The 27,643-nt window shown below is 41.9% G+C and overlaps 1 protein-coding gene across 3 annotated transcripts; it reads left to right on the top strand.

Annotated features, from left to right (window-relative positions):
* Nucleotides 1-5: 5 nt before the first annotated feature.
* On the top strand, nt 6-27,331 carry si:dkey-174m14.3 (uncharacterized protein LOC563117 homolog). 3 transcript variants are annotated; one of them, XM_034135488.1, is made up of 7 exons: nt 6-251; nt 11,995-12,199; nt 14,496-14,657; nt 17,123-17,189; nt 19,066-19,173; nt 19,776-19,856; nt 25,062-27,331. In XM_034135488.1, the coding sequence occupies exons 2-7, from the start codon at nt 12,102-12,104 to the stop codon at nt 26,454-26,456; spliced, it is 1,911 nt and encodes a 636-aa protein (XP_033991379.1). In that variant the 5' UTR covers nt 6-251; nt 11,995-12,101; the 3' UTR covers nt 26,457-27,331. The 3 variants fall into 3 exon arrangements, with proteins under 3 accessions (XP_033991379.1, XP_033991381.1, XP_033991380.1); XM_034135489.1 differs by lacking the exon at nt 6-251 and adding an exon at nt 9,625-9,742 and having other exon boundaries at nt 25,062-26,456; XM_034135490.1 differs by lacking the exon at nt 11,995-12,199.
* Nucleotides 27,332-27,643: the final 312 nt, after the last annotated feature.

Raw genomic sequence — 27,643 nt, 5'->3', positions numbered from 1 at the left:
TCTCCCTCTGTCTTCCCTCCTGCCTGCTGTTGGAGTGGCGTTGTGGTGTCGGAGGTGGCAGCAGCAGCAGCAGCAGCAGCGGCAGCAGTGTTGGTGGGATGCTGTGCATGTGCTGGGGGCTTCTCTAAACTGTAAGGGGGGAGCTGCGTTCGCACTTACAAAGGGGGTTTTCTCCATTTCCCCGGCGAGAGGCTCAGGCGGCAGGATTTGTATCTCTCAGTCTTCGGGATGAGGCTCTGCGTGAGCGGAAGGTACTGCTTCACCGTTTGCATCTCTGATATGGATTACAAAGCTGGTTGTGTGTGTGACCGTGTGCTCATCTGTATGTGCTGTGGCTGCACTCACAGTATCAGTGTGTGCTGCTTTTATGAGAGTTTGTCAAAGATAAAAGGGTGTTTTTTTTAGCTACTGGTTGTACGCAGGGAATCTCTTGGCTTAAAAAATGCACTGCAGCGTATATGTGGCGTTACTGTAAAATATTGTTCTCTAAGGAATCATTCAGGTTTTTTTTTAATTAGTCTTGGATGTGTTATGGTGATAAGAAATGTCCATTGTTGACTCTTAAACATCTGTTTCTGCATGATTTCAGACAATCACCTGTCGGAATGCACCTATGGCACTGATTATTGACTGCATGGCAGCGCTGCTTCTCCCGAGCAGCTAAGCAGTAGAAGCTCTAATCAATGATTGTGTATGTATTTAGATTAACCTGACAGTCCTAATCATTCACACAAGGCTTAACTGAACTGATGCCTTCACATGCAGGCGTAAACAGGTTTTAATGAGTTCATTACAAAATTACAAGTGCTCACCCACTTTTCTGATTAAAGTCGCATTAGGCAGGAATTAAACCAAACAAGATGCAGGAGAGAATTATTTTTGTAGTTGATTTGCTTCTCTCCTTCTCACCTCACAGTCCTACCGTAGACACGTTTTAATTGATATTATGACTAATGAACCGTTATTAATCCGGCACAGCTGCAAATACATCCCGAGCTTTCCCCTTTGTGTTCGATTACTGATGGTGTTATTACGATTTCAGGCAGATTACAGTATGAAAGCCGTTTAACCAGAGGATGAGGGGGTAATTAATCTGACGGGGTGTTTCTCCAATATCAAGCGGCAGTTGTCCTCACCTCCGTGTCAAAGCTTTAATTGAATTAAAGCCGCTTTCCCGAGATAAGGAGGGGTAGTACTCCCGTGACTTTTCTCCTGGCTTTGTGCTGAATAGGAAACAAGGTGGCCTCTGAAGACGCTGTGAGGAGGTTAAACAGGAAGCTGGATCTACCTGAGAGTCTGACCTTACATATTCATCCCAGCCGCCCCCACATCTCATCTCCGAGATGCCTCCCAGTCAGCGTGATGAAATGTCCTGAAATCTCTTGCTCTCTCTTGCTCTTTCTCTCTTTCCCTTTCGCAATTTCGGTCCCTCTCTCGGTCGAGCTCCTCCGCCGGGCTCTCTGTGGAGCAGATGGAGATGTAAATGTTTCACAGCACAGCAGGGAGCTCCAGAGCGGGGGAGAGGCCACGCTTGGATAAACAGCTTTTACGGTTTTTGAAAGTATTTTTTAAAAAGTGTTTAAACATTTGATATCAAAGCAAATATTTAAAAAATAATATATAGCAATATTCTGCCGAAGTTCTGTTTAAAAAAAATGAGATTGACACCGATTGAAAAGAAAAGTGACAGCCGCTCTGCCAGAATGATTGACAGGACCAACATTGAATGCTGCTTTTCGAAAGAGTGATCAGAAAATAACCGCCTCGGGTGGCAAGAACACAAGTTTTTAAAGTCTTGGGATATTCAATTATGAGATTCAGTCATTTTAGTCAGTTTATGATTTAAACTACAAGCATTGTAAGAAAGAACAGTGTTAAATATCAGTGTATTAAATATCAGCAGCATTTAAGACAGAGCACTGTATTAAAGGGAGCTTTACACTTTTGCATTTTGCTAGGAGATCTGTATGGATGTTCGAATGATTAAATAACGCCACAGTCACTAAGATCCTTTAAGTAGGCTGTTCTGTTTCATCATATCACATGACCTTTATCAGCAGACGGAGTTAGTCTATTACGGTACTTTGAAGTTGAGTTTAAAATATATTCTCTACCTTGGGAATAGTTGTTACAGTATTTAATTATTATTTTGGTGAGTTAACAAGTGACAGATGGGCGGCAGATTAAATGTAAAACCAACATGAAGTCTTAGGCCTCCACAAAAGCCTGAACAGAAGCATCTGCATTTGTTGTTTCTCCGTTCATTTTTAGAAATGTTGTTTATTTATGCTTATTTTCTTTCTTGCTGAGTTAGAGGAGACGATCAATGGCACTCGCACGTCTGTCCATTGATTTAGAATCTACAGATTAGTTTAGCCTAAAGCTTAAACACAGCTAGCCTGCCAGTAATGAAATCTGCCTATCAGCACCTCCAAAGCTCACTAATGAACATCTTATATCTGTTTGTTTCATATAAGAATCAACACTCTGCGGTGAATTTTGTCCATTTTCATTATTATTTTTTAAAACAGTTTGATCGATAAATTGTCAGAAAATTGTGACATATTTTAATTTCCAGCTTCATAAAGTCCAAAGTTAAGTCTTGTATGTCTGTCCAAATCCCAAAGTTTAATATGATATTAAAGCTGAAAATTGACATATTTGAGAGGTTATAAAACGGCATTATTTGCATTAAAAAATCACTTAAGTTGATCGTTTATCGCTTGATTATTGGTTGACTGATCATTGCAGTGGAGACTTCAGGAAGTAAAGTGGCAACACATTTTACACTTTGGCTTTTGCACAGATCAAACAAACAAGATGGGGTGTTGGTGCTGGCAGGCAGATTTGGTTTCCCTTGGACAGAGCGAAGCTTTCTGTTTCCACTCTTTATACTAACTAAAGATAGCCTGCTGCTAGGTGTACGTAGCTTCATATTCAATTGACACTTAAACTGTAAAACTATTCATTTGATTTAAATGTAAGAGCCTTGTCTTTACCACTTCTCATGCAAAGGTACGTATAACCACTTGCTGATAAACCTGATAAACCACATATTTCAAACACTTGAGCCAATATATCATGCCAGATGGATTGGGCATCCATTGAATCACTTTTATTAGAGATGAAGTGGTGATACAGAAGAGCAATATCAGACATTTGTATGTTTGAAAGTGGTGTGGGAGAGCGGCTGGTCTGAAGAGGCTAGAGGTGGGTTTTGATCTGCTTAAGTGGACAGTGTTGGTCTAATCCTCCGTCCTCTGTGGTCTGAGCGACCGGCCTCTCTCTCCCACTCTGTCTCTCTCTCTCTCTGCTGGAGCCCTGACAGCTCCCCACGGGGTTATTGAAGTGCATCTTATTATCGAAACCCCATTATTCCCGCTCCCCTTTGCCCTCTTCAGCACCAGCGGTTCGACCTTACAGGTCAGATTTATTCCTCATGACGATGATCAGTTAATGGCCGAGTGGCTTCGCTGCACAAACAGCCGCCATAACTCAAGTTTTTGAATTAAGTATTTACATCGTAATCTACAGTATGTGTTAACTCAGCTCATTTCTGATGTAAGAGAACTTTGCAGTAATTTAATGAAAATTAAATGAGACTTTTGCTGAACAGCAGCCACCACTGATAGAGTTGGACTTGTGGTAAACTCAAAGTAGTACAAGTGGAGAAGAGTTTTAAAAGTCATGCAGTGAAGTGTGTGTTGGATGCATATATATATATTATTGATCTTGTGGGAAGGTGTATAAATAACATGGCCCTGCATGTGTTATATCGCCCCATTTGTATTCCCAACACGTCACATACAGACTCACTTTAAATCATGTAGCGGATGTTGACAATTCAAACCAAACTATTCGCCAGTTTAGGCAACATAACAACTTGGTTATGTTCAGTAAATGATTGTGGATTTGGTTCACAAAAGTATGCTTATCATAGTAAGTAGTAAATGTAAATAGATCATCGGTTAACTTTTGATTTGACATAGGACACAAACTCGAGTCCCCTTGGTGAAAGTCATGTGTTTGTTTCACCCATCCGTTCACTCTGTTCATCTGTACTTTTTCACAGTTTCTTCTATGCCCTTCCCCACCTGATTTCCAAAGTTGTTTGCTCTTAGCATTTGATATTGCAACGCCATGAAAAGACAAACAAAAAGCTTACAAATGTGTAGATAACACACATAACTGCTTTTTGTTGCCTTGATCATCAAATACTATTCAGTCATATCAAGCTGAATGGTCAAAGTGTTCTAACATAAGTCACTGTAGGCTAAGTGTCACACCACACCAAATAGGGCTTTCACACCAACGCGGTTCCAGGGCCGGTTCGGAGCTGGAGCTTGAAAAGCACCGGTTGTTCCTGTTCACACCGCAGCGGAGCCGCTTCTAAGCTCTGGAATTCGGTTCGTTTCATGCACCAAAACATTGTCGGTCTAGAAGCAAGAACCGCATACGCCACGCTTACGTCGGAGGGGGGCGAGATTAACCTGAGCTAACAGTTAAAGGCGAGTACGGCAAATACAAGTTGTAACAAGCAGTAGTGCTGAGCAAAGTGACTAAAACGCAACCACACACTTATAAAAAAAACACCCTTTATAAAGTCAGGCAACACGAACCAGGCTTCGTGTGATTCTGTTTATTTGTGCCTTACTTTGACCATCCGTTCGCTGTTATTGATCATTGTGGAGAGCAGGCAGACGTTTTGTTTTGTATTATAGCAGCTATCTGATGGAATATAGATAATAAATGCAGCTGAAACACATTAATAAACAATGAACCACGGCACTCTGGAGAAAAGTATAAGGTTGGAGAAGTCGGTATTTAATTGAATCTGGCTTCGTATGATTAAAAGCAACACGATCATCGACCCGACGCAGTCCCCCATTGTTGTTGTTGTGAGCGCCGTAACGCCGTTGGCGAGAAAATCAGCGACGTAAACGGTGACGTCATGACGCAGCAGCGGCGGCAGCACCAGTTGGGCTCTGGGCGGTGTGAACAAAACGGGGGGCTGAAAATAAAAACCGGTTCCGAACCAGAAAAGCTCTAGCACGGAGCTAGAACGGGAATCGCGTTGGTGTGAAAGCCCTAAAAGAAGGCTGTAGCAGCAAACCCCCCAGTGTGTTGTGCTTTAGTCAATGTTTCAGAAGTGTCAAAAGGAAAATATAGAAGCCCTTCCAAATACTTGTTTGTATGTAACAGCAGAGAGCATATATACTGTACTTTGAGGGGACATTTTTTTTTTTATTAAGTTCTATTAAAGTGGACCTATCATGCTATATTTAAATGATATATTGTAGGGCCATACCTATATAAGGTATATTTATACGTTTCTGTTTTCAAAATACCAAACAGATCATGCATTTTAGCCATGCCTCATTTCGCTCTATGTGCTGTTTGCTGTCTACGGGTCTGATTCTGCTGACCACGCCCCCCTGCAGGAGAGGTGAGACGTGCTCTGATCAGCTGCTGGGCTGTCAGAAGAGGGGGAGAAAAAGAGATCTCCGTCCTCCGTGTTTTATTATATAGAGTCGTTATTCATTTGTTTTAAAGCTCAATAAATAACGAAGAAGACCTTTGACCGGCACTTTTCTAATTTTGTCCGGAAGATTTAAACTTTAACGGACATCTTGACCGGCGAAAGTAACTGAAACTGAAACTCTGCCACACGGTCCCCTCGTTCCTTGGAAGAGGCGGAGAGGTGGGTGTTTGTCATCTGCTGGTGGACTAACCGGAGAGAATTACAGTGCTTGCCTCGACGGGGAGGGATTGCATTGAGCAATCCCTCCCCGCAAGCGTTTGCTCCCGCTGCAAACGCTTGCCTCGGGGAGGGAGAAAAAAAGCCACAGCGGAGAATAAACAGAAGGGTAACCATGGTAACTATGGGCGGGAAGTCTTCTTCGCTGCTTTTGTGGCAGACTACAGTGCCACTTACAGGCCTGGCATATGTACTACAGCGTCTCCAGCGCTTTCGAGCGGCAATGGCCGGCCGTTGCCCAACCCCACATTCCCCTGATAGGTGGAGAGTTGGCCCAATAGCCGTAGTGCCACCGTCCTGACGTCAGGACAGTGTTCAAATCTGGATCAGTTTTTATCAGATCCGTTGCAGCCCCTTTTTTAGAGATTTGGGTATGGAGGAAAATAGAGAGGGTTGTGTTTTCTGACACTTGGTGAGTTCCCTGGAACACCGGGGACACATATTCATGTATAAAAGACGTACAAAAGTGCATTTTGCATGATAGGTCCCCTTTAAATACAGAGCTACTGCCAATAGATGCTAAGCTTGAAAAATAACTGTTACCTATGACACACATTACATTATCATTAACATGTTCTCTCTTGCTTGATTAGATGAAAGATTGCTAGATATGCAGAGCAGCATAAAAACCAATAGCATACATGCAGTATCACCCCCGTAAATCTGTGTGATGTTTTAAACAAACACCATATAACATGTCAATTAGAGACATGTAGAGTTCCTCGTAAGGTTTTTTTGTATTACCTTCCAGCCTTTGTGCTGAGATAAGCTCACAAGCTGCTTAGTGTAGCCTCATAGTAATAATAGATAAGAGAGTGGTAATGATTTCTCATCAAACTCAGCAAATGAAGGTATTCCCCAGCATGTTCTACGACCCCTGCAAACCCTTCATTCTCACCAAACACAAACATTTTCATAAAATCACAGTTTGTTCAGAATGAGGAGCGTCAAACTCTGAGGGGGGTTAAAACAAAATAAAAAACATAATGTCAAGTTTTCTTCTGATTTCTGTTCCTTGTTTGCATGCGATGATCCCATACTGGAGGTCACAGATTAGACATCTTTCTTGATATGGCACTATACTGGAAAGCTGTTATAGTGCTTTCTATATTTTCTAAGTATAGTCTTTTTTTTTGTAAAAGAAAGACTATACTTAGAATTCATGCATCTCTGAGTTGAAGCTTCTTAGGCTGCCTCTGGAGAGTAATGGATGCACCTTTAAGTACATCTAGCCAACCACTATATGTGTACAAGAGGAAAATGCTTATAGACACACACACACACACACACACACACACACACACACACACACACACACACACACACACACACACACACACACACACACACACACACACACACACACACACACACACACACACACACACACACACACACACACACACACACACACACACACACGCACACAGGCACGGAAACCTAGGGCGGTACACTGCAGGCTCCCAGATTTGCAGAGGTGGTTCCTTTGTTGTGTCTAATCACTACCTGTCCATTCGAGCTCCACTTGTAAACAATATGTTGTGATGGTGGGCGTGTGTTGTGTATCTGTGTGTGTTTGTGCGTAGTTGTGTGTGTGTGTTCTATTTTTAATGAGCTGAACCTTTTTGAAGGCTTCTTGTGCTTCTTCGTCCCATCTCATTTTTGTATTATTGTAGATGAAAAGAAACCAAACGCTGGCCTTTTTTCTGCAAATGCCACAACATTTAGTTACTGAGAAAATCATTGTACAGCCAATAAGTCAGAAACCCAAAAAAAAGAAAACGATGGTATTGAATAAACAGAGTTGACAGAGTTGGAGTTTCTTTATAATTTACTTTATGCGGAAATGTAAATGCTAAAGCAATTCAGACCCACTGGTTTGGAACACACAGTAATCTTCAGGAAACTTTTCTTTTGAGTTTCAAATTGAGTGAGAGGTTACGCACGAAGTTTCAGAGGAAGTGTCTAAGTGTTTTCTGGGTCGGAAGAAAGAGCAGGTCTCAGTGGCTTTGTTAGGACAGCTCTCAGCAGGATTTACTGGCACCATAACACGATTTTCTCGTCCAAAGGCAGACGCTGTTTTTTGTAGAACAGAATGTGCTCGTGTGCGTTTGTTTAATTTGCTGTGTGTGTCTGTGTGTGTGTATGTGTGTGTGTGTGTGTGAAGGCTCTATACAGCTTGGGGGTTTTCTTGCCTCTTCTCTACTCCAAACTTGTATTTATTTCAAATTGAATAATTTATGAGAACACTTTCAAAGTTTTGGGTGACAGCATTTCAAGTTATTTTGTAAATATGTTATTCCTGTTGGCATACAAGCTCAAGATTTTAGTTTTTCTTTGAATGTTAAAGTGTCAATCCTAGAAGATGAAGTCCTAATTTTGAGATTTAGGACAGAGATAGACTAGCTCTATAACCCAGTTTCCAGTCTTCATGCTAAGCTAAGCTAACCAGCTGCCGCATGTTGCTTCATATTTACTGTACAGACAAGAGACTGGTGTCAATAATCTCATTTAACTCTCGTCAAAAAAGTGTTTTGTTTGAAACTCGTACAAAAACTGTCGGTCTCGGATGGTACACTCTTGGTAGCTTTAGCAAAACTTCTGTAAATGTTTAATGCAGTGCCATTATAAGTCTCAATTACAACTCTGTTCTTGGTGTTGGACTCAATTAGGGCTAGGCAATATATCGATTTAATTTATGATATAAGACTGGATAATGTCTGACATTTTGGGTATCGTTATATCGAAGTGTCGGGTGCATTACATTAGACCACCAGACTGCCTTTCTATTATTATTTCCCTTTACCTGCTTAGTTATTATATCCACATAACTAATGATTATTTATCAAAATGTGCACTGTGTAAATACTATGAAAGCACCAATGGCCAACCCTTCGATATTGTTGCAACATCAATATCGAGGTTTCTTTGTGACATTTGGTTCCCTCATACTACCAGCACTAGACTCAATTTTCCCTCTGTGTTGTCTGTTTGGATTTCAGAAGAATAACAGACCTGTGTACAGTATATCTTTGTGTGTTGTATTTGGAGCTCAGCTTGCCTCCGTCACCTCTCCCGCTCATCCTGCCATCCTCTCTGGATGTTTGCCGCGATTCCTCTCTCCCCTGTGTCGAGTGCCATCAGCATCACATGAAATCCGTTCAGCGGGTCATTATGCCGCGATGCTGCTAATGATGTTGGTAGTTGGTGTGTAACTACTTAGTTTGGCAGCTCCTGAGTTAATCAATACTGCACAGAGAAGCAGCTAAACCCACACACTGACAGAATAGCACTCTAGACTGGTGATTTCTTTCTATGGGGTGGTTGAGTCATACTGTACATGTCGTTTTGGCTGCTGCAGGTTTGCTACCTTGTTAATCTGAAGGCATTCAGGGCAGAACGAGCGTCTTCTTCTTCTGCTGCTGTGGGATGAGTCAGCCGCTCGGGTTCCCCCCCGTTCTAATGCTGAGGTCTGGGCCTCATATAAGGGCTTCTCCTGAGAGCGTATCTATCTGCAAGGTAGATGCTATCAGCGAGGCAGTAAGGGAGAAACAGGAGAAATGATCTTAAGTGGAGGCTTCACACCCAATCTGTTTCCTTTTCCTCTCTAATTCAGTGATGACTTCTCTCCGTTTCTCGTATTTGGCTAAATTGCGACTACTCTCCCCCCTAAAAGAGGCTTCCTGCTTTTCCCCTCATCTCCATTCAACAACTTGAATGTCCTCCTCCTACTACCTCCCCTTCCTCTTCTTTTCAATGCTCTCAAATGTCAGCATGGCACGAGTGGGTGGCAGGCAGCGGCATCTGAACGAGCCCCGTCTCTGGTTTTGCTGCAGTGTGAGGCTCTGGCTGAAGGAAGGAGAAGCAGGGAGTGAATGAGCGAGAGAGTAGTTGTGCGTTGGCGGGTCGACAGCGGACACCTGACGTGGCCCGAGATGTGTCGCTAGCAGCTGTCCCTTTTTTTGGACTTTTCTCGTAGAGGAGGTTGGTTTATTTCATTCCTTGAAATTAGGGGATTGAATGGGCACAGCTGATGCCGCAGCACACACACACACACACACACACACACACAAAAACATGCGCAGGTACACACTCGCCAAAGCCACATGCACAAAAACAAATTCACACCCACAACATCTTTCACACACACACACACACACACACACACACACACACACACATCCAGAGCTATGACTCAGAGGGGAGCAGCTGGAGTGAAGGCTCCAGTGGCGGCGGTGAGCTGTCACCATCTGGAGGAGGATATTTCTCTCTGCCTCCTCAGCCAGCAGAATAAATCACCTCGCAAACAACTGTATGTCAGCAGATCAACATGTGTCTCTGCTGTATGTGTGCCATCCGGTTTCTACTCATGCGTATGTTCAGTATATAGCAACGTACCCAGTGGTGTGAAGTAACTAAGTAGAGTTTTTAAGTACTGTACTGTTTTCCTACTTTGTACTTCTACCCCACTACAATTCAGAGGTATGTTGTGTACTTTAACTACATTCGTTTAATGCCCTTAAGTTAGTTTGCAGAATTGATTAATGATGTCAAATGTAAACAACACAACAAGACTTTAGATACACCTGGAGTAAATTCGCAAGCTACCTTACAGGATACAAACTAATACAAATGTGCTGCACCTTTACCAGCTTTGATAACACTTTATAACGCATCAATATTTATAATCAAAACATATAATTCATATTATTCAGAATTGCGCTGATCTGCATAATGAGACATTTTACTTTTGGTACTTTAAGTATATTTGGATGGCAATACTTTTCTACTTTTCCTTGAGTAACATTTCGATTGCAGGACTTTGACCTAAAACAGAGTATTTCTACACTCTGGTACTTCGATCCGAGTACTTTTCCCGCCTTTGAACATACCAAATGTGACGCTCTCCTCGGTTACTGCAGTCACAGAGTTTCCTTTCCGCGTGGACAGTCCGTGCTCGGATCAGAGCCGCCCTTGATCAAGCTTTGACGGGCCGTCTCATCTAATAACGCGCTCTATTTGTCTGCAGGCTGACAGCCGCACCTGTGCTGTGGACGCCATCGAGACACACACGTTTGATGGGAGTATAGAGATATTTGGAAAAGAGGCTTCGGTGCATTGGCCTTGTCAAAACTATTTTCATTCTGGGTGGATGTGTCAGTTCATGTCGTCTGTGTTGTGACATATAAGAGTTTGAAAAGGGTCAGAGGGATGCTTGTCTTTACTGATAAGTCTGATATCTGCGTGTCACAAAGGCCTTTCGTCAACCACCAGTGATATGAAGCAGCTAGTCTCCTGGAAGAACACGAACACAGGCATACAACCTAAAAAATTCCTTTTCTTGTAAGGACTCTGAAAACATTTTCTCTGTCATGTTTTCTATTTCAATTCTACATTAAAGCAAAAACAATCTAAATTTAGACCAGTTTTAGTCATTTCTGTTTTCCTCTGTGTTCTTTTCATTGATTTAAAGTGGGCATGGTGCAGATGAAAGGTGACTGTGTGCACCGATCACAATGTGTTATGGGGTTGTTAATCATAATGCCAGATCATTGTCTTTGCTTAATACCTGCTAATGTTTTTTTTCTTCTGAACCTTATCTTTGATTGTAGCTTATTTAGTCATACATGTCGGTCTAGAGAAATACTTCTAACTTGAAATGGCTTGACACAGATGTTTCAAGAGCTTCAATACAAGCCATTTTCCCAGAATGTGTAATACATGGATTGGAAAAACAGAGATTTAAGTCAAAAGTACATTGTAGTATTTCATTGAGCCAACATGAATTCTACAAAGGTGTGATTTGTGGAATATACCTTGGTACATTTGTCCTCATATTATTTTTGAACTTTCTTGCAAAGCAGAAAAAAGCCCTTGCTCTTTAAGACTGAAGGACCAAGACCCAAACTTGACATTTACCACTGATGTCTTGGTTTCTTTCATTTTCACTCCCACTGAATGTTCACAAGAAACAGCGCATTGTGACACATAAAAAACACTAACATTTGCCCAAAACGTACATCACCAAGGGAGGGGGTTTAACCTTTGAGAGCTTTAAAATAGCCTGAATTTAGTGCAGAGTTTAATGCTGTTTCAGCTTTTCTTTTCTTGCCAAGGACTAAACTGTGGGTAATTTCGCCATCAAATGACAATCAATGCAAAAATGTTGTCCTTCAAACACGCTCCATGGTTGAACCGTAGTTACTAATAGTTTGTGTGTTTGCTTTGTTTGGCAGGGTCAACACAGGTAGAGCACTCAGTAACTCTGCAGGCCGCACTTAGCTGGTCTCCTTTGGGAAAGTAACACACACGGCAGCTCCCTGTGGTCAACCCCTATAAACACATGAGAAGGAAGGAACACAGACAAACCATGAAAAAGATATACATTGGCAAAACCGCCTTAAAAGTCCCCCGAAATGGCGGCAAACATCCAAAAAAGAGGTAAGAGAGAAACTCTCAGACGCCATCTCTCCATCCGTCCTCATTTTGTATCTGTTTGTCCGTCCATCCGCCCACGGGGTGTCTCCTCTCGACCACCCAGTGGTGCGAACGCAGCCTCATCCCGCCTCTCCATCCCAGGAGTCATGCTGCCTCGTCATCTCATCTCACCGGAGTGAAAGCACTCATTATGTCTGACTCACAGGAGGTCACTAATGGGGGATTTTTTTTTCATATCCCTGGAGCTACTTCACGTAAACTCGTCCTCTATCAGACAACAAACACCTGTATTCCCCTGCCAGCGCCTGCCAATCAAAGAGCTGCAGGAGTGGGGGCTGCTGGGTAATGCAGCACTGAAATGCCCTGCAGTCAGTTGACACACTCATTGAAACACTCTGTAGGCAGGTGTTGTTGTTTTACTCACTGACAGCTTTGTGGCGGTCGCATGAAAAATAAACAATATTCCAGATCCAGTGTGATATTATCATCTCCAATTGACTTCCTTTTTGTCATTTAGCCTTTTATGGTACTGTATTCAGTCAAGAGTGGAGTTTATGTAAACTAACACATTAAAGGACTGAATGTACCACAGTTTTCACAGCACAAACATCAAGTTACATTTATAGTAAGGGCTTTTTATTATTATTTGTTTCCATCTCTAGTTGTCATACTGTCACAAAACCTCTTGGGTACATTGGTGCCTTGACATTAATGCTAAATACCATTGTTTACATCCCTTCTTCTATACCACTATAGCTTAATTTGACTTACTTCAGCCAAGAAGTATTAGTTGCTTATACTTAGCCATACCTTTTATAATGGATAATGCAACCTCAAAATGATCATGTCAGTCGTTTCTGGAAACAAACTAAGCTTCCAATGGTGTAATTTGTCATATTGATCTGATGACTTGTAGACTCAAATGTTCTGACTCCTGTCACAGAAATGTAAATATCTCATGATATTTCTTTCTCTATTCTAGAGCTACTCTGCCTCTGACAAAACCGGCTTTCTGTCTCACAAATATGTTGCATCTCTACTGTGTTAAGGATTTTTAAAATTGGATTGTCAAGGTGCACATCCCATAGAGGTTGAAATGCCTTTAATCACAACACCTACAGTAAAGAGAGAAAATATATATCATTGTGATTGATGTGTTTGGCCTGTGAATCAAATGATATCAGTTATACCCGAATTGTATTCTTTTTGTGACAGTCAACAATTCCTTTTCCAGCTGAAGTGTTTCATTAACAAAATAAATACATTTAATTTAGAAATTAATTCTGAGAAATAGCTATAAAGGGATAACGCACCTGTAGTGTTTATCATGCTTCTTAATGAGCTATACATTCGATGATACCTCCACTTAGTGACCTGAAAACATTGAAAGAGACCTGTCCCTGATTTTTCCCTCAGTCTTCTTCAGTCCCCACCTTCTGGTTCTATGATCGAGTTAAAAAGAGAGAGAAGGAGAGGAAGAGCAAAGGGCTGCGTGACGACACCTCCATCCCCTCTCTGCTATCTGTTATCTGGCTGCAGATAGAGTCATTAGCCTCCTTTCTCCATCTGTCCGTCAATACAGGGTCCATTAAGCCCAGCCGTGCACATTCAGATCCATCACGGCAACAGACATTTCCTCTTTTCCCACTCACACTTGCTCTTTTATTAGATTGAAGCCCAGGTAATGCACGTACTCTGAAAATAGTCATCATTTAGCTGTCTGGCTGAATTACGTGTGGGGGGTATCGCTGTTCCGTAAATCTGAGACTTCACAGTCTATTCATGTGATGTATTAGAGTTCATTGGCTCATATTTCATCACAGATTACACCTTCCCTTTTTTCTCTTTGGGACCAATCTCACTGATGATTGGGTTTCTGTGATGTGCTGCAGAGCTTTAATGCCAAGAAAAAGAAACCTAATGCTTAAATAACTTAAAATAAAGAAGGAGAAAGAAGCTCTGTTTCCTTTGCTTATCCCCGCCTGGATCCTTAATGAGAGATCTGTGTTTTGGTCCCATGTTTTTTTCCATAAAAAGCACTTTCCTTCACAACTTTTCAGCTTTTATCACCCTCATGATGTTCTCATCACCGCTGCATGGCCACTCAGGGGGCATTCAAAAAGATATGTAGACCATATAAGTCAATTTAGATAAGCATACACCCAAGTTACAAGCTTGTTTCATGCGCCATATGCCCTGAACCAAATCATCTGCTGTGTATTTGCGTGTGTGTGTGTGTGTGTGTGTGTGTGTGTGTGTGTGTGTGTGTGTGTGTGTGTGTGTGTGTGTGTGCGTGTAGCTCAATGCTGGAGCAGAAGGAGGACTTGAGGAAGCGGCTCTCGTACACGACACACAAGCTGGAGCTGCTGCAGGGCGAGTTCGACTCCACCCGGCAGTACCTGGAGACGGAGCTGCGGCGGGCCCAGGAGGAGCTGGACAAGTTCACTGATAAACTGCGCAGGTAGGCAGCGTACTGTGCAACACGGTGCTCATAACCACTATACTTTCAATCAAAAATATGTTTAATGTCTGAGCAAATGTACTTACTTTACATTTCTTTAAATCAAAGTAGAGAAAAAGGCTTCACACCATACTGCATATTAAGGATACTGAAAATACAAAAGGGGGAAGGAGGTAATATTAACGAATTAAAGTGGTTATTTTTATGGGACAATTCATTGGAAGATGTAATTATTTTGTAAGGGATCTACATAGCTTTGCTTTGCAAGGTGGTTCTTCATCACACCGAAGACTAAAGCTATCACTTTGTACAAATCGCTATGTTGTTTTCCTCTAAATAGGCCTGAGTAAACTCGTAAATGCTTATGATTATACACTGGTTCTTGGCTATAATCAAGAGCATTTCCTTATTGCTAAATCCAATTGCAGTTGTGTAATTTGATTAGGTCAGTCACTGCAGGCATTAAAGCGGTGTGGTTCCTTTAGCTAATAAAGAACATTTATCCAAAACAGTTAATTTGTGACTTTAATCTTTTTGGGAATAGTTTTTATTTTTCTATAATGTATAGGTTAATGATAACTCAAACAATATTAGAAAATACTACTTGTAATATCTTTTTACTTTCTTATTAAGTACTTTAATCTAGAATTCCCTCTGGATATTGCTTCGCCTGGCTCAGAATGTATTTGTATTTTGTCACTTACAATGCCCACTAATACGCTGTCAAGAGGTTTTAGGAATCTTTTTCTTTTTATAGTAAAACTAATTTAGACTTCTATTATAAGAGATACCTGAGTATATATCAGGGAAAACATGCACGCACAGGGGAGACGATGATGAAAATAGCTGAGTCCAACATGTAAAAATAAACAAAAAGCATCCAAAACAATCCAATCCCAAAAAAGGTCCTCTATTAAAAAGATGAGATGAGACATTCAAGCTTTCTATCCTTTTTTTGTTGTTCACTCTATTTTCAGCTACAAAGTGCTGCGCTAAACTTTCAGTATTTACCCATGGGTTTGCAAAGTTAGGCAGCCGTGTGTTCTGGTCCAGTGAGCAGCAGCTTTCAGAGGAGAGATGTAACACACTGTGGGGGTTTTAAGCAGAGGCCCTTATAGCCTAAATAAATGTAAATGTATTCATTCTCTTGAAACATCAAATTCAGAGAAACCAAGAGACGCATTTTGACCTTATTTCCCCAGAAATGAGTACCAAATTATGAAATTCTTTCTCGGAAACTTCCCTGTATTAAAAGGAAAGGAGATGTTCACAACAAAACATTAGCAACGTATCTGCTTTTTTAGCCAAGAAAAAATAACTACAGTAAGTCTATGAATACCAAGAAGAGGAAGTATTTGTTCTTTGGAAATGTGAGTTCTTGTGAATGAAGTAGTTGTCTCATCAGCCATTTGTAAAAGCTCATGAGTGTATAGTGGCTTCTGCAGATGTCAGATGTCAAGAGCAGATTGTAATCTTCACAATGGTTGAATTGGAGCGGAGCCGAAATACATTGAAGGCAATGTCGTCTACTCTGCACAGAAATTGGCACGACAAAAAAAAAATCAATATCACTTCCGAAGGATTTATATAATTATGGACAAAGAATGTCACCTTGTGGTAAACCTTAAAAGCCCTTCGCTACTAATGACGTGTTTTGCTTATTGTTACTTCCCTTAAATGATTGACCTTCACTCACTACACATGGGGATTGATTGGTAGATACAAAGTATTATTTAAGCCGAGTCTATCAATGCAGATAGCTTGTGTTTACCTTGATAAACAGTACAGATTAAGATATTTCAATCCATAACAATGCAATTTGTCACGTCAAATGCAAAAGTGAAGAGTATTGCAGGTCTAAGAGTGATCAACACATTGTGCAGGGTTTTATAATCATGGTAAATTATAAAACGTTATCATTTGTGCTCAAAGCAAAGTCACTTTTCTTAAACGCTGGGTTGCTGTGAGTCCAGTCTCTCCACCTGATAGCGAGGTTAGTGCCCAAACATTGCCTAACATTGGGAACACCAACTACTAAGCCTTTTTCAGAGGGATAACATCAAAACAAGAAAGTGATCAACAGTGAAGTCAACCCCTGGGGGCAATATGTGGCAAGTTCACCTTCAGGCAAACATCTAAACCCGCGTCAGCAATGTTTATTTACTGTCACTGCAGAGGGGAGATAAAAAGTTTCCGCACTGCAGCTTGCACCCCTTAGATTTATGTTGGGGACCCCTAGATCCACGGGGCATAGGTAGTGAGTGATCCACATTGTTTCGTTGCCTTATACAGCATTTCTCAATATCTGTGTCCAAAATAAAATCCATTAGCTTAATCATCGTATAAGTAGAGTTAGGTCAAGTCAGTGAGATGTGAAAACGACTTACAAGCTATATTCAGTTTGTAGAAGTCTACTCTACACTGTAATGTATGTGTACTTATAAGCATTTATTGTGTCCTTTCAGAATACAAAGTAGCTACTCAGCACTGCAGAGGATCAACCAAGACCTGGAGGAAAAGATCCACAGAAATGTAAGCGTGTGTGTGTGTGTGTGTGTGTGTGTGTCCCGTCATGTGTAATGCCATGCTCGAGGACCTGTCGACACAGAAGGAAGAGCTTCTCAGAGGGTTTAGATACGGTGAAGAAAACTCGGGAGAGACGATTTGAATATGACTGCCCCGCTGTTGGTACCATTGACGTTAATTACTGCCTATTACAATTGGCTGTCCTCCTTCCAATGGCAGAGTGATAGCAAAGCCATTGTTCCTCAGCGCGGCGCACCTCACTTCATTTGTCAGACGTAGCTTTCGCCGCTGGAAAGATACAATTAACCAGCCTGCCCGAGAACACTGCGTGACAATCAGGTGTCGCTGCTGTTGAATGGACAGCGTTTGTTACGGCACAAGATAATAATCATCTCGGCCCTCCTCGTGATTACAGCTCTACGGCAGCGAGTCGAGGGTCAATAAGGAGCCGAGGGTCATCGAGAAGAGAAATTGTCATTTTTTAAAAATACACTCCAACAGTTTTTATTCTCCCGAAGCGTCCAAATCAGCCGTTATTGATTCATCTCACGTACTCCCCCCCCCCTCCCAGGTGTGTGAGCGGTGCAGAGTAAGTCTCTCTGTAATCGTAAAGCTTGTTTACCCCAGAGGTGCCACAAACACATCTGACCCCGTGGCCCTGCACAACTATAGAGAATGTAATTACAAGACAGATAAACACAGTGATATACTTTGAGTGCTCACACAGCTTAGGGAAAAGCCTGAAGAGAGAAGACAAAATGTTTGCACACACTGTCCCTTTTTTTTTTATCGCAGCTGTCATATAACCTCTCACACTGACAGGATTTAAACGCAGCAAACAATGGATTCACACAAACACCATCATGCATCATAAAGACACACATTGGTTCTGTCCACATCAGCCAACAAGAGGAGAAAATGTACTCCTGCGTAGCGCTCTGTTTACTGACATCAGGGTTTCTTGGTTACCCATAGTAACCAACAGATTCAGCTACAGTATGTCCTGCTGCCACTTCTCAATGTGTGAAGTTTCTTAGTGTATCTTGAGTGTATCCATCCTGTGTTTATATTTAGAGCATGAATCTCACACACCATTTTATACGGAGATTATATTATACAATTATCTGGTTAGTAACTTTCAGACGCTGTTTTACAAAAGCTTCATATTCACAACATGTTAAGGTTTATTTGGTGGATTAGATCCTTATTATGATTGATTGATTGATTGATACATTTATTTCGAACAAGTAAAATAAATAATTACAAAACGAAAAAAATGCTGCAGTGCATAGTCATGTAAGAGAAATCAAAACAAAAAATGACATTTACAACAACAACAACAACAACAACAGCATTAGCAACATAAAAAGTGCCACATCTAGTGTTCGAAAAGGAGTGAGAAGAAGTATAACTTATTTAATCTCACCCCCTTGTCCCTAAATGATTGATTTATAATCTGCAATAATTATCATTATTATTAATCTGCTTTACCTGTTGATTGACATGTATACATATACACATACATACACACACATACACATATATACATATATGCACATATACATATACACACCTACATACTCACACATACACATAGTCAATGTCCCCATCCCTGTACCTCGAGAAAATCATTTCTCTGTATTTCCTCTTGAACTGGTTAATGTGGTTCTGTATTTTAATTGGGTGAGTCTTAATCGGTGGATGTTGCTTTTATTTGGATAATGTAGCAAATTCCCCAAATCATTATTAAACTCGACAGACAAGTCAAATATGTTCAGTGCTGTTTGTAAAACGATTGCAAGAACTGAAATGCACCTTTTGTTGAGTGTTGTTTGTGACCACCAAACGTAGTCTGTAATGATTTCTATGATCTTGTCTTTAGTCTCAGCATCATGACGATGAGAAGCGAGCGCTCAGCAGAGAGATCATCGTCCTCAACAACCACCTGATGGAGGCCAAGCTCACCATCGAGAAGCTTCAGGAAGACAATGTAAGAGCCTCATATAATAAAGCATATTATCTCCACCCTGTTTACCTACCTTAGCGAAAACATTTCTCATTTGAATGTGATGTTTTTTCCCTGTCAGCTGTTGCTTTTTAGATAATTTTATACACTTTTTTTCCACTTTCATGCTTAAATTGTCGGGAAAGAAATGATCAAACACAAAACTGTAGAAGCAGTTCAATGCAAATCACGTCAAGTTTATTTATATAGCACATTTCAACAACAAAGGTGATTCAAAGTGCTTCACAAGAAACAGTAAAGCATTGAAACCTTATGCAAAACAAAGAAATCATGAATACATAATCACATTTAAAAACTGTCATTGAAAAGCCAAGAGAAAACAAACAAATTAAGCTAACATAAGATAAGTTATGTATAAAAATCACAAGAATAAAAGTGACAGTGCTGTGTACTGAGTAATATTTGATATTATTAACCTTCCTCATTTTGCACACAATCAACAACACTCAAGGCAAAGTGGGTTTAAGGGGAGGAATTATCAGTGGACATTATGAAAATACTTAACAAAATAAGTGAATATTCATCCCTAAATGTTCATTCCTAATTGTGTTATCGTGTCTCCATAGGACATGTACAGGAAGGACTGTAACCTGGCCGCTCAGCTTCTGCAGTGCAACAAATCTCTGTACAGGGCGCAGCTCTCTGAGGTGAGGCCGACACCGACTGATACATGTCACGCAGCGCACATGTGAATTGTGTTGTGCTGATTTTACATCTGATTTGATATCAGCACAGCACGTCAAGTTTAAGTGTAATGGTAAAATGTGTTTAAAATCGAACACAAGCCCAAAGCAACTTTTTGACCTGATATGTGCACAGTTCAACCTGCACTTAATGTACAATGATGGATAGCCAGGTACTGTGAAAGGGAACGACTTGATGAAATAGCTGTGATTTGTAAAAGAAAGAACAGAGTGAGCAGCATTAGGATACATTTTCCACTCACCGTGACATAAAGATGGCCCAAAAAACATTAAAAAATGCTGTATCGACTCTAAGTGAAGGTCATCTTGTCCTTTTGTGAGGCAGGAGAGATTAAAGAGGAGACGTGGAGGAGCGGTGAAGGCTGTGGGTCACAACCAGAGAGAGAAAGAAATCTGCTTTTCGGCAAATAACCTTCAACTCAGAGAAGAGAAAGACGTTGTAGCTCATTTAAAACAGCTGAACTTAAGAAAGAATACAGTCTTGACGTGCAGTGTAGTTTACTGAGACAGTAGCTTTGAAAAATCAAATATACAATGTATTTTATTTGCTATTCAAGTGTGGTAACCTTAAGCTGTAAAATAAAAAAGGAACATTTCTTCTCCTTATTATTATTATTATAAAGCATAATGGTTACCAATATTTTTGGTACTTAAAGTATATTTTTCTGTGCTTATACCTTTGTACTTTTACTTTGTGAAAATTGTTAAATTCATAACTTGTACACAGTATTCCTGCAGGGTTGTATCGCTATTTTGTATTTGCTAAAACATCTCAGTACTTCTGAATATAGTTCACTTCGATTTGTTTTACATGCAGGCTTTGATGTGAAAACTAACAGTAGCTCAAATCTTGTGTACAAACCACCAGCGAGACAGGAGTCTTTTTTTCTTCCTCTCACATATTGTGCAGTGACGTCAGTGTCATTATTCTGCACCGGGTTTCAGTAATTGTTTGACAATGATTAGACATGAAGCACAGCGAGAACTACTTCAAGGCACGTCATGCGGAAATGTGAGAGACAGCTCAGTGTTCAAGGAGAAAGAAACTTCAGTGTGTTGCAAAATGTAAATGTCGAGCACACTGCAGCCTCATCATGCTATCCTGCTGTTGCTTGTGAAAACAGACGCACGTGGGTATCGATGAGTGTCTTAACACCGGGCTAGCTTGGCGCCACTTTCCGCTGCATCAGCCCTGGGCCCTGTGCCTCAGTCATGCGACACGAGTGGCTTTTAAAAGCTGGCAATCATCCAAAAGGTTGAAAACGGCTGCATGGAAATATCAATGCAAACTGCATTTGGTTACGTAAGACTCATAGAAATCCCCCCACACACAAACACATGCACAGCCTCTCTGAACACGGTTATAGAGTGAAAAACTGTTATGCAGGCTCGACGCCAAACATAATGGGGGTCAGAGGCTATGCATGCACTCTTTGTATGTCCACTAGTGTCCTGTGGGCGGGAGCTAATCGAAAGCATATTGATGAATTGTGCTGCAGCATTTTGAGGAGGGCAGTGGCTCTTCAACGCCTACTGAAGTGCTCCAGTCGTTTGTTTTGCTGCAAAACAACCACAGAAAGGATGTAAAAGGATTGGGCTCTGAAACGCCCGATTAAACTGTGTGGACATTAATTAAGTGGCGTTTACTTTGGTTCAAGTTGCAATGAAACTGTTTGGATGAAATGTCTTTTCATGTTAGCCTTCTCTCCGTCTACAAAGTTATAATTAGCTTGGCTCTCATCGCCAATTAGGAACAACTGACTGGATTCCTGTTGATGATGTGCTGCAGCCGGCTTAATGCTTGTTGCTATGGAGAGGCACACATAGTGGATGGGGGCTTTTTTATTATCAAGGAAATGCTCAGAATAGCTAGAGCAATGCCTTTATTTTCCAAGGAAGGAGACTCGGTACACCTTTACTTTCACATATAATTCTCTTTGGAAACTCTTGTCACTGAATATGACACAAATACAATGATTCCAGTAAAGTCAGGTATATTCAGAGGTTGTTGTGATGGGGTATGACCAGAGATGGGGTCGTTACTAAAAAAAAGTAATATATTACATATTACATATTACTTTTAAAAAAAAAGTAATATATTACACTACTTCGTTACTCTCGACATAAAGTAACTCGTTACTTTACTCGTTACTTTACTCGTTACTTTACTCGTTACTTTACTCGCAGGGCCGGCCCGCCCCTCCCTACAGGCAGATCACGCAGACTGCTAAAGTTTCAAATGTTCTCTTTAGTTCAGTTTCCATTGTCGCATAAGACTGATCCAGATAGCTCTGACTATGGCTGTCCTCTGTCTCCTGCTATCTGTATTTTGCGCAGTATATCTCTGAACGATGCGATGGTGATTCCACTGTGCAAATGGGCAACATTACCTCTACTATGAAGGATGCTACAAGCCTGTCCATCTCTGCTTTGGTTACCGGTCCTCCAAATTCTAATTTGTGCTGCTTCGGAATCGGCGGCGGCGACTCACAACATCCTCACTCTGGGTTCGGGGGTCCTTAGCTATTAGCTTCACCTTAGCATGTGTTCTTTGCAGGTGTTTGTTGAGGTTTGACGTGGTGTTTACAGCAGTGGATAACAGCTTCTGGCCTGGACACAGTTTGCACCTCACCGTCACATTCCTGACTATTCTTCGGACAAACTCAAAATAATGGGCATACCTCCACCCCTCGAAAGTTATCGCTGACTCAGCCATGTTTATGGAGCACTGCACGCGGAGATGTGGACGTGCAAGTCGCGCAGATTACGTACATATAAACCTGCGGCGGAAACCCCTCTTGTCTGTCAGTGTGATTATGACTGATTTGATAAAAGTAACGAAGTAACGCGTGTCGGGGGAATGTTAGTAACTGTAGTGTGATTACTGAATTATAAAAGTAACGCGTTACACTACTCCGTTACCGACAAAAGTAATATTATTACAGTAACGCGTTACTTTGTAACGTGTTACACCCAACTCTGGGTATGACTGTACTATATGATACAGAGTAAGAAACTACAATATATTTAAAGGGGACCTATCATGCAAAATGCACTTTTTGATGTCTTTTATACATAAACATGTGTCCCCGGTGTGTCAGGGAACTCACGCAGCGTCAGAAAATAAAACCCTCTCTCTTTTCCTCCGTACCCAAATCTCTAAAAACGGAGCTATAACGGAGCTCATCCAGATTTGCGTCCGATATGACGTAATATCGGATATGTAGGCTGGCTTTACACCCACGGCCCTATCAGAAACATCGCTATCAGAAACAATGCCCGACTGTTTTGGACGTAATATGGTCGATGCATGTTTACATTAGCATCGCTAACACTCAGAGCTAACCTGTACTGGAGAGCATGTGTGTGAAGAAGCTGGATATAAAAAGGAACTCACCTTGTGGTATAACCGGCAAGAGAGAAAGCATTTGAGCTCCATACTGTTTCAGAAATAATCCTTGATAATCCATGATATGGCGTTTCATCACGGCAGTATTTAGTTTAGACAGTAGCTGCTGGGTCCCGCATGAGCTCAGCCCCCTCCTTTTTAATTTTGTATCTATTTTTTTTTTTTTTAAGCTTTATACCCAAAATCAGCACTTTGGAAACAGGAAGTGAAATAGAGGGATATGAGGCATGGCTAGAATGGGTGATCTGTTTGGTATTTTGAGCAAAACACTTTATAGACATGTTTTTTTATATATTTTCATATATCTGAGACCTATGCTATTGCCTAAAAATAGCATGATAGGTGACCTTTAATTCAGAAAGTACGCTGCAGGTTAGGCCCAATTACAATGAGAGATTTGGATCGATCCCAAAAAGAAGTTCCTAGATTAAACTGTCAGACACATCCACAGACAAAAGTTAAGTATTGAGCGTCAGAAATTCACGAAAATTAAAATTCACAACTGTTTAAAGATCACAAGGTTTCAATCCTACTTTGATCTTTTGCCAGCTTATAATGGATTATGAAACATTTGTGGCGCATTACCCTTTTTCTTTATTATTTTTTTAATACGCTTACCACTATTTCTCCTTTAAACATCAGAATGTATGGCCACAATGTGACTCTTCTACCATCTAACCAATGTGAATACATCATAAAATGAAACAGAGTGCACTGGCTAACATGACATTTTATAGGCACCATTTTGGAAAAAGCACTCACAAACACTCACAAAGGATGGAGGCTAAATGAAACAGTGTTTTGTTGCTCCAGCTTCTCCTACAGCTTTTACTACAATAAAAATACAAAAGCAATTTACAGAACAACAAAAGGAGCCACAAAGAAACCAGGCAGAACAGAGCTTACTGTTGAGGGAACAAGAAGCAAGGCATGGGGAATATATTGTGAAATACAGTCTTTGTGTTTTTTGTATTCATCAACTGGAGACTTTGATAAATTCAATCAGGTCGAAATAAATCAAAAGAGGGACGTCTGATTGTGTTCGATGCATATGTGCATTTTTAAATAAGATCCAAATGCAGTATGTAAATCATGTTTGTGGTGAAGAAGAAAAACCTTGCAGAGTTTATTATGACATAAGCTGCTGACGTCTCTGCTTCCATACACTATTTTCTATTTAGATCACATCAATAGACTTCTGTGTGACATGAAACTATTTAAACTAAATAGAATAAGGTGCTTGGAATATTCTATAATCATTATGAAGCCTTTACTGTAAATGTTGTAGTATATGAAAAAACCCTCCTAATCAATCTAATAAATTGAGAAATGACTTAAATAATCCCAAAGGAGAACATTGTGCCTGAGACTGCTCACACATTACAACAACATAGGGATACAAAAAACAACAGTGTTATACAGTATACTAAAAACAGCAGTGCCTAGAATACTATACTGTACAATATGATACAATAATACCATACAATTGTCAGATCGAGTGTGCATTTGTTCTTGCATCACAGCAGCTTCATTTGCAACCTTAACACATATGAGACAAGAAAACAGGTAACAGGTATGAAACCTAACGTTACACTAGAATAACAGTAACAGTCAGATAAATGTATAAGTCAACTAAAATAGAAAAGCAATTGGTAAAGCAGATGTGATCTCAGTACAGCTCCACCTGTTGGGACAGAATCATTTACATCACGCCTTTCTCTTTTCTCTGACCCTTCTAGCTGCCGGCTGACTTCCAGGAGCGCCTCACCATGCACCTGGAGGAGTCTCCTCTCTGCCGCACCTACTCTGACTCCGTCGCGGCCTCTCTGATCGGCAAGGTGCTCGAGAAGCCGGACGAGGCCTGCAGCAGCAGCCAGGCCTCCCGCTCCCCCAGCCCCCAGACTCAGGAACACACTTTCGTTTTGGAGAGTTTGGGCCCCGGAGAGCGGCTCAGGCTCCGCGCGGCCTACAAGTCGGACCTGTACAGCAGCGACACGGCGCTGTACTGCCCTGAAGACCGGCAGCGCGAGAGGAGGCCCAGCATGGACGTCCATGGTGAGAGGGCGCTGCTCTACGGGCCCCAAATCTCCACCGACAGCAACCCGGAGGAGGGCTCAGTGGGTCTGAGGGCTGGCTTCTCCCAGGAGCACTTTGCTAAGTTCCCCGCCCCGCTGAGGGCAGGCTCCAGCTCCTACTCCAGCTTCAGCGGGGGGGGATCTGAAGACAAAGGCAACGGGCCGCCCAGCAGCGCAGCATCCTCCCCCAGACACCACTCCCTCTTCATGGAGTGGAGGGATGCAGGGGACTATGAGAGAAAGAGTGACTCTTCCTGGGAGAGGGACAGTCCGAGGGGCTTCCCCAGCACTCACCCCTTCCAGCAGGCGGAGCTGAGCCACCACCAGAACGGCAGCTCGCCCGTCTACAGCCGCACCATGTCCTCCTGCTTCAGCGAGCCCTACGAGCCGCTGCCGCCCTCTTCGTCCCCGAGCGTCGCCTACGGAGACAGTCGACGTGGCAGCACATTGGCCCCCGAGGAAGAGGAGCTGATTGGGCGATGGAGACAGCTGAGCGTCGAGGACCTGAGCGCCCAAAGCTACCGCAGCCCAGGCCGGGCTTCACCCTACAGCTTCTCAGAGCAGCACTTCTCCGTCAGGCCGTCTAAGATCCGCCTCGGCCCGCTCTACAGCAGCTTCCAGGAGGGGGCTGACTTTTACCCTCAAGAGGGCATGGACCCTGTGTGGGTAGCTGCCATCCCCAGCCCAGAGTGCAGCCCGGGGCCGAGCCAAGCCCACCTGTACAGGGCAGAGGACAGCCAGGGGTCGGAGCACAGCCTCTACCACTCAGGGAGCTCCAAGGACAGGGATGGGAACGTGGCATCGGGCGGCCAGAGCGTAGACTATGTGGACCCCAGCCCCAACAGCTCCACCGAGTCCCTGAACCAGAGGACCCTGGAGATGGCCACAGAGCTGCAGCACTACCAGGTGGAGATGCACAGCCTGCCTGCACAGGGCAGCGGGTCACCACCGGCAGGCCCACCTCCTCCGCCTCCCTACAATCAAACATTTGGCTCCCTAGGACTTTCCAGGAAAGACAGTCTGACCAAGGCGCAGCTCTATGGGACACTTCTGAACTGAAGGACTGAACAATCAGGTTTATTCTTTCATCAGACGACGCCCTGGTGTGTCCCGCTACACCTTCTGTTAGCACCACCATTTGGTAGAAAATGGTTTGAATAGCAGCCAGGGGAATCACTCAGCATCATGAACATGTATCTGTTGCTGATTATTGAAAAGCTTTCAACGTACGGCAGTGAGTGGCAACAGTTTACGCTACAAGAAAGTCACGATGATAGTTGGATGTGGGGCAAAAAGGTGGCGAGGATCTCAAGCTGAAAGGCCCCTTACAATTTATAAGAATGTGTATGTATTTAAATTACAAATGTATAAATATAAACTAATATCTACAAATTCAGTGATATATTTTGTATGTAGCTGTTGGCAAGAAATACATCTAAAACAATCAGACAGCAATTCAAATCTTAAATAAACCTGGAACTTGTATATAAATGATAAAACTGTCGATTCGAACACTGAGAGAGGAGTTATCATTTAGATGTGACGCCCGTATAAAGTGCACATGAATCCAGTCATTATTTTTAATGGACAGTGTTGGCCCTGTGAGGATTTAAATGTGAATGTTGAACAAAGGGAGACGACAAAAGTCACTTAATCACTTAAATGAGAAATCTGGTTTTTCTTCTGTTCATTGAATTTGACAGTATCGGTGGGTGTGTTAATTGTATTGATGGAACGTTTTGAGATCTGTTTTAGCAGTCAGTATTTTTTACATTTTTGCTCTTCTATATCCCACAGAGAGGTCCTGCCCCCATTCTACCTCAGATTTGGATGCCCACACCCCATCAAGCCACTGTAACCCTGTTCCTTTGACGGCAATGCATGTTTATATATTTTTGGTTGTTTTGTTCGCCTAATAAAGCACACATTATACATATACGCTCCCAAGCCTTCCTTTAATGTTCAGGCGATGCTGTGTGGGGACTTTAAATATACTTTAAAGACCAGTTGCGTATGATCTATCGCTGTTTTGGAGATAATTACATGTCCGCTGATGCAGAAGTTGAGTGGTTGCAGTGGGAGGAGGGAGACCCTTCATCACTTCAGACTCACGATGCTGCAGCCATGTGGCGCTGCATGCTGAGTCATTGCAAAGCCCTGCTTCATCACCAATTGTAAATCTAAAAATAGGTTTGTGGAGACAGATTTCTGCCAAGAACAGCAAACTCCAAACAGAAAGGAAGGTT

Source organism: Trematomus bernacchii, unplaced genomic scaffold, assembly GCF_902827165.1.
Source record: "Trematomus bernacchii unplaced genomic scaffold, fTreBer1.1, whole genome shotgun sequence".
NCBI lineage: Eukaryota > Metazoa > Chordata > Actinopteri > Perciformes > Nototheniidae > Trematomus > Trematomus bernacchii.
Note: the sequence above shows the minus strand (reverse complement) of the source record. Positions and strands in the feature narration are given on the sequence as shown.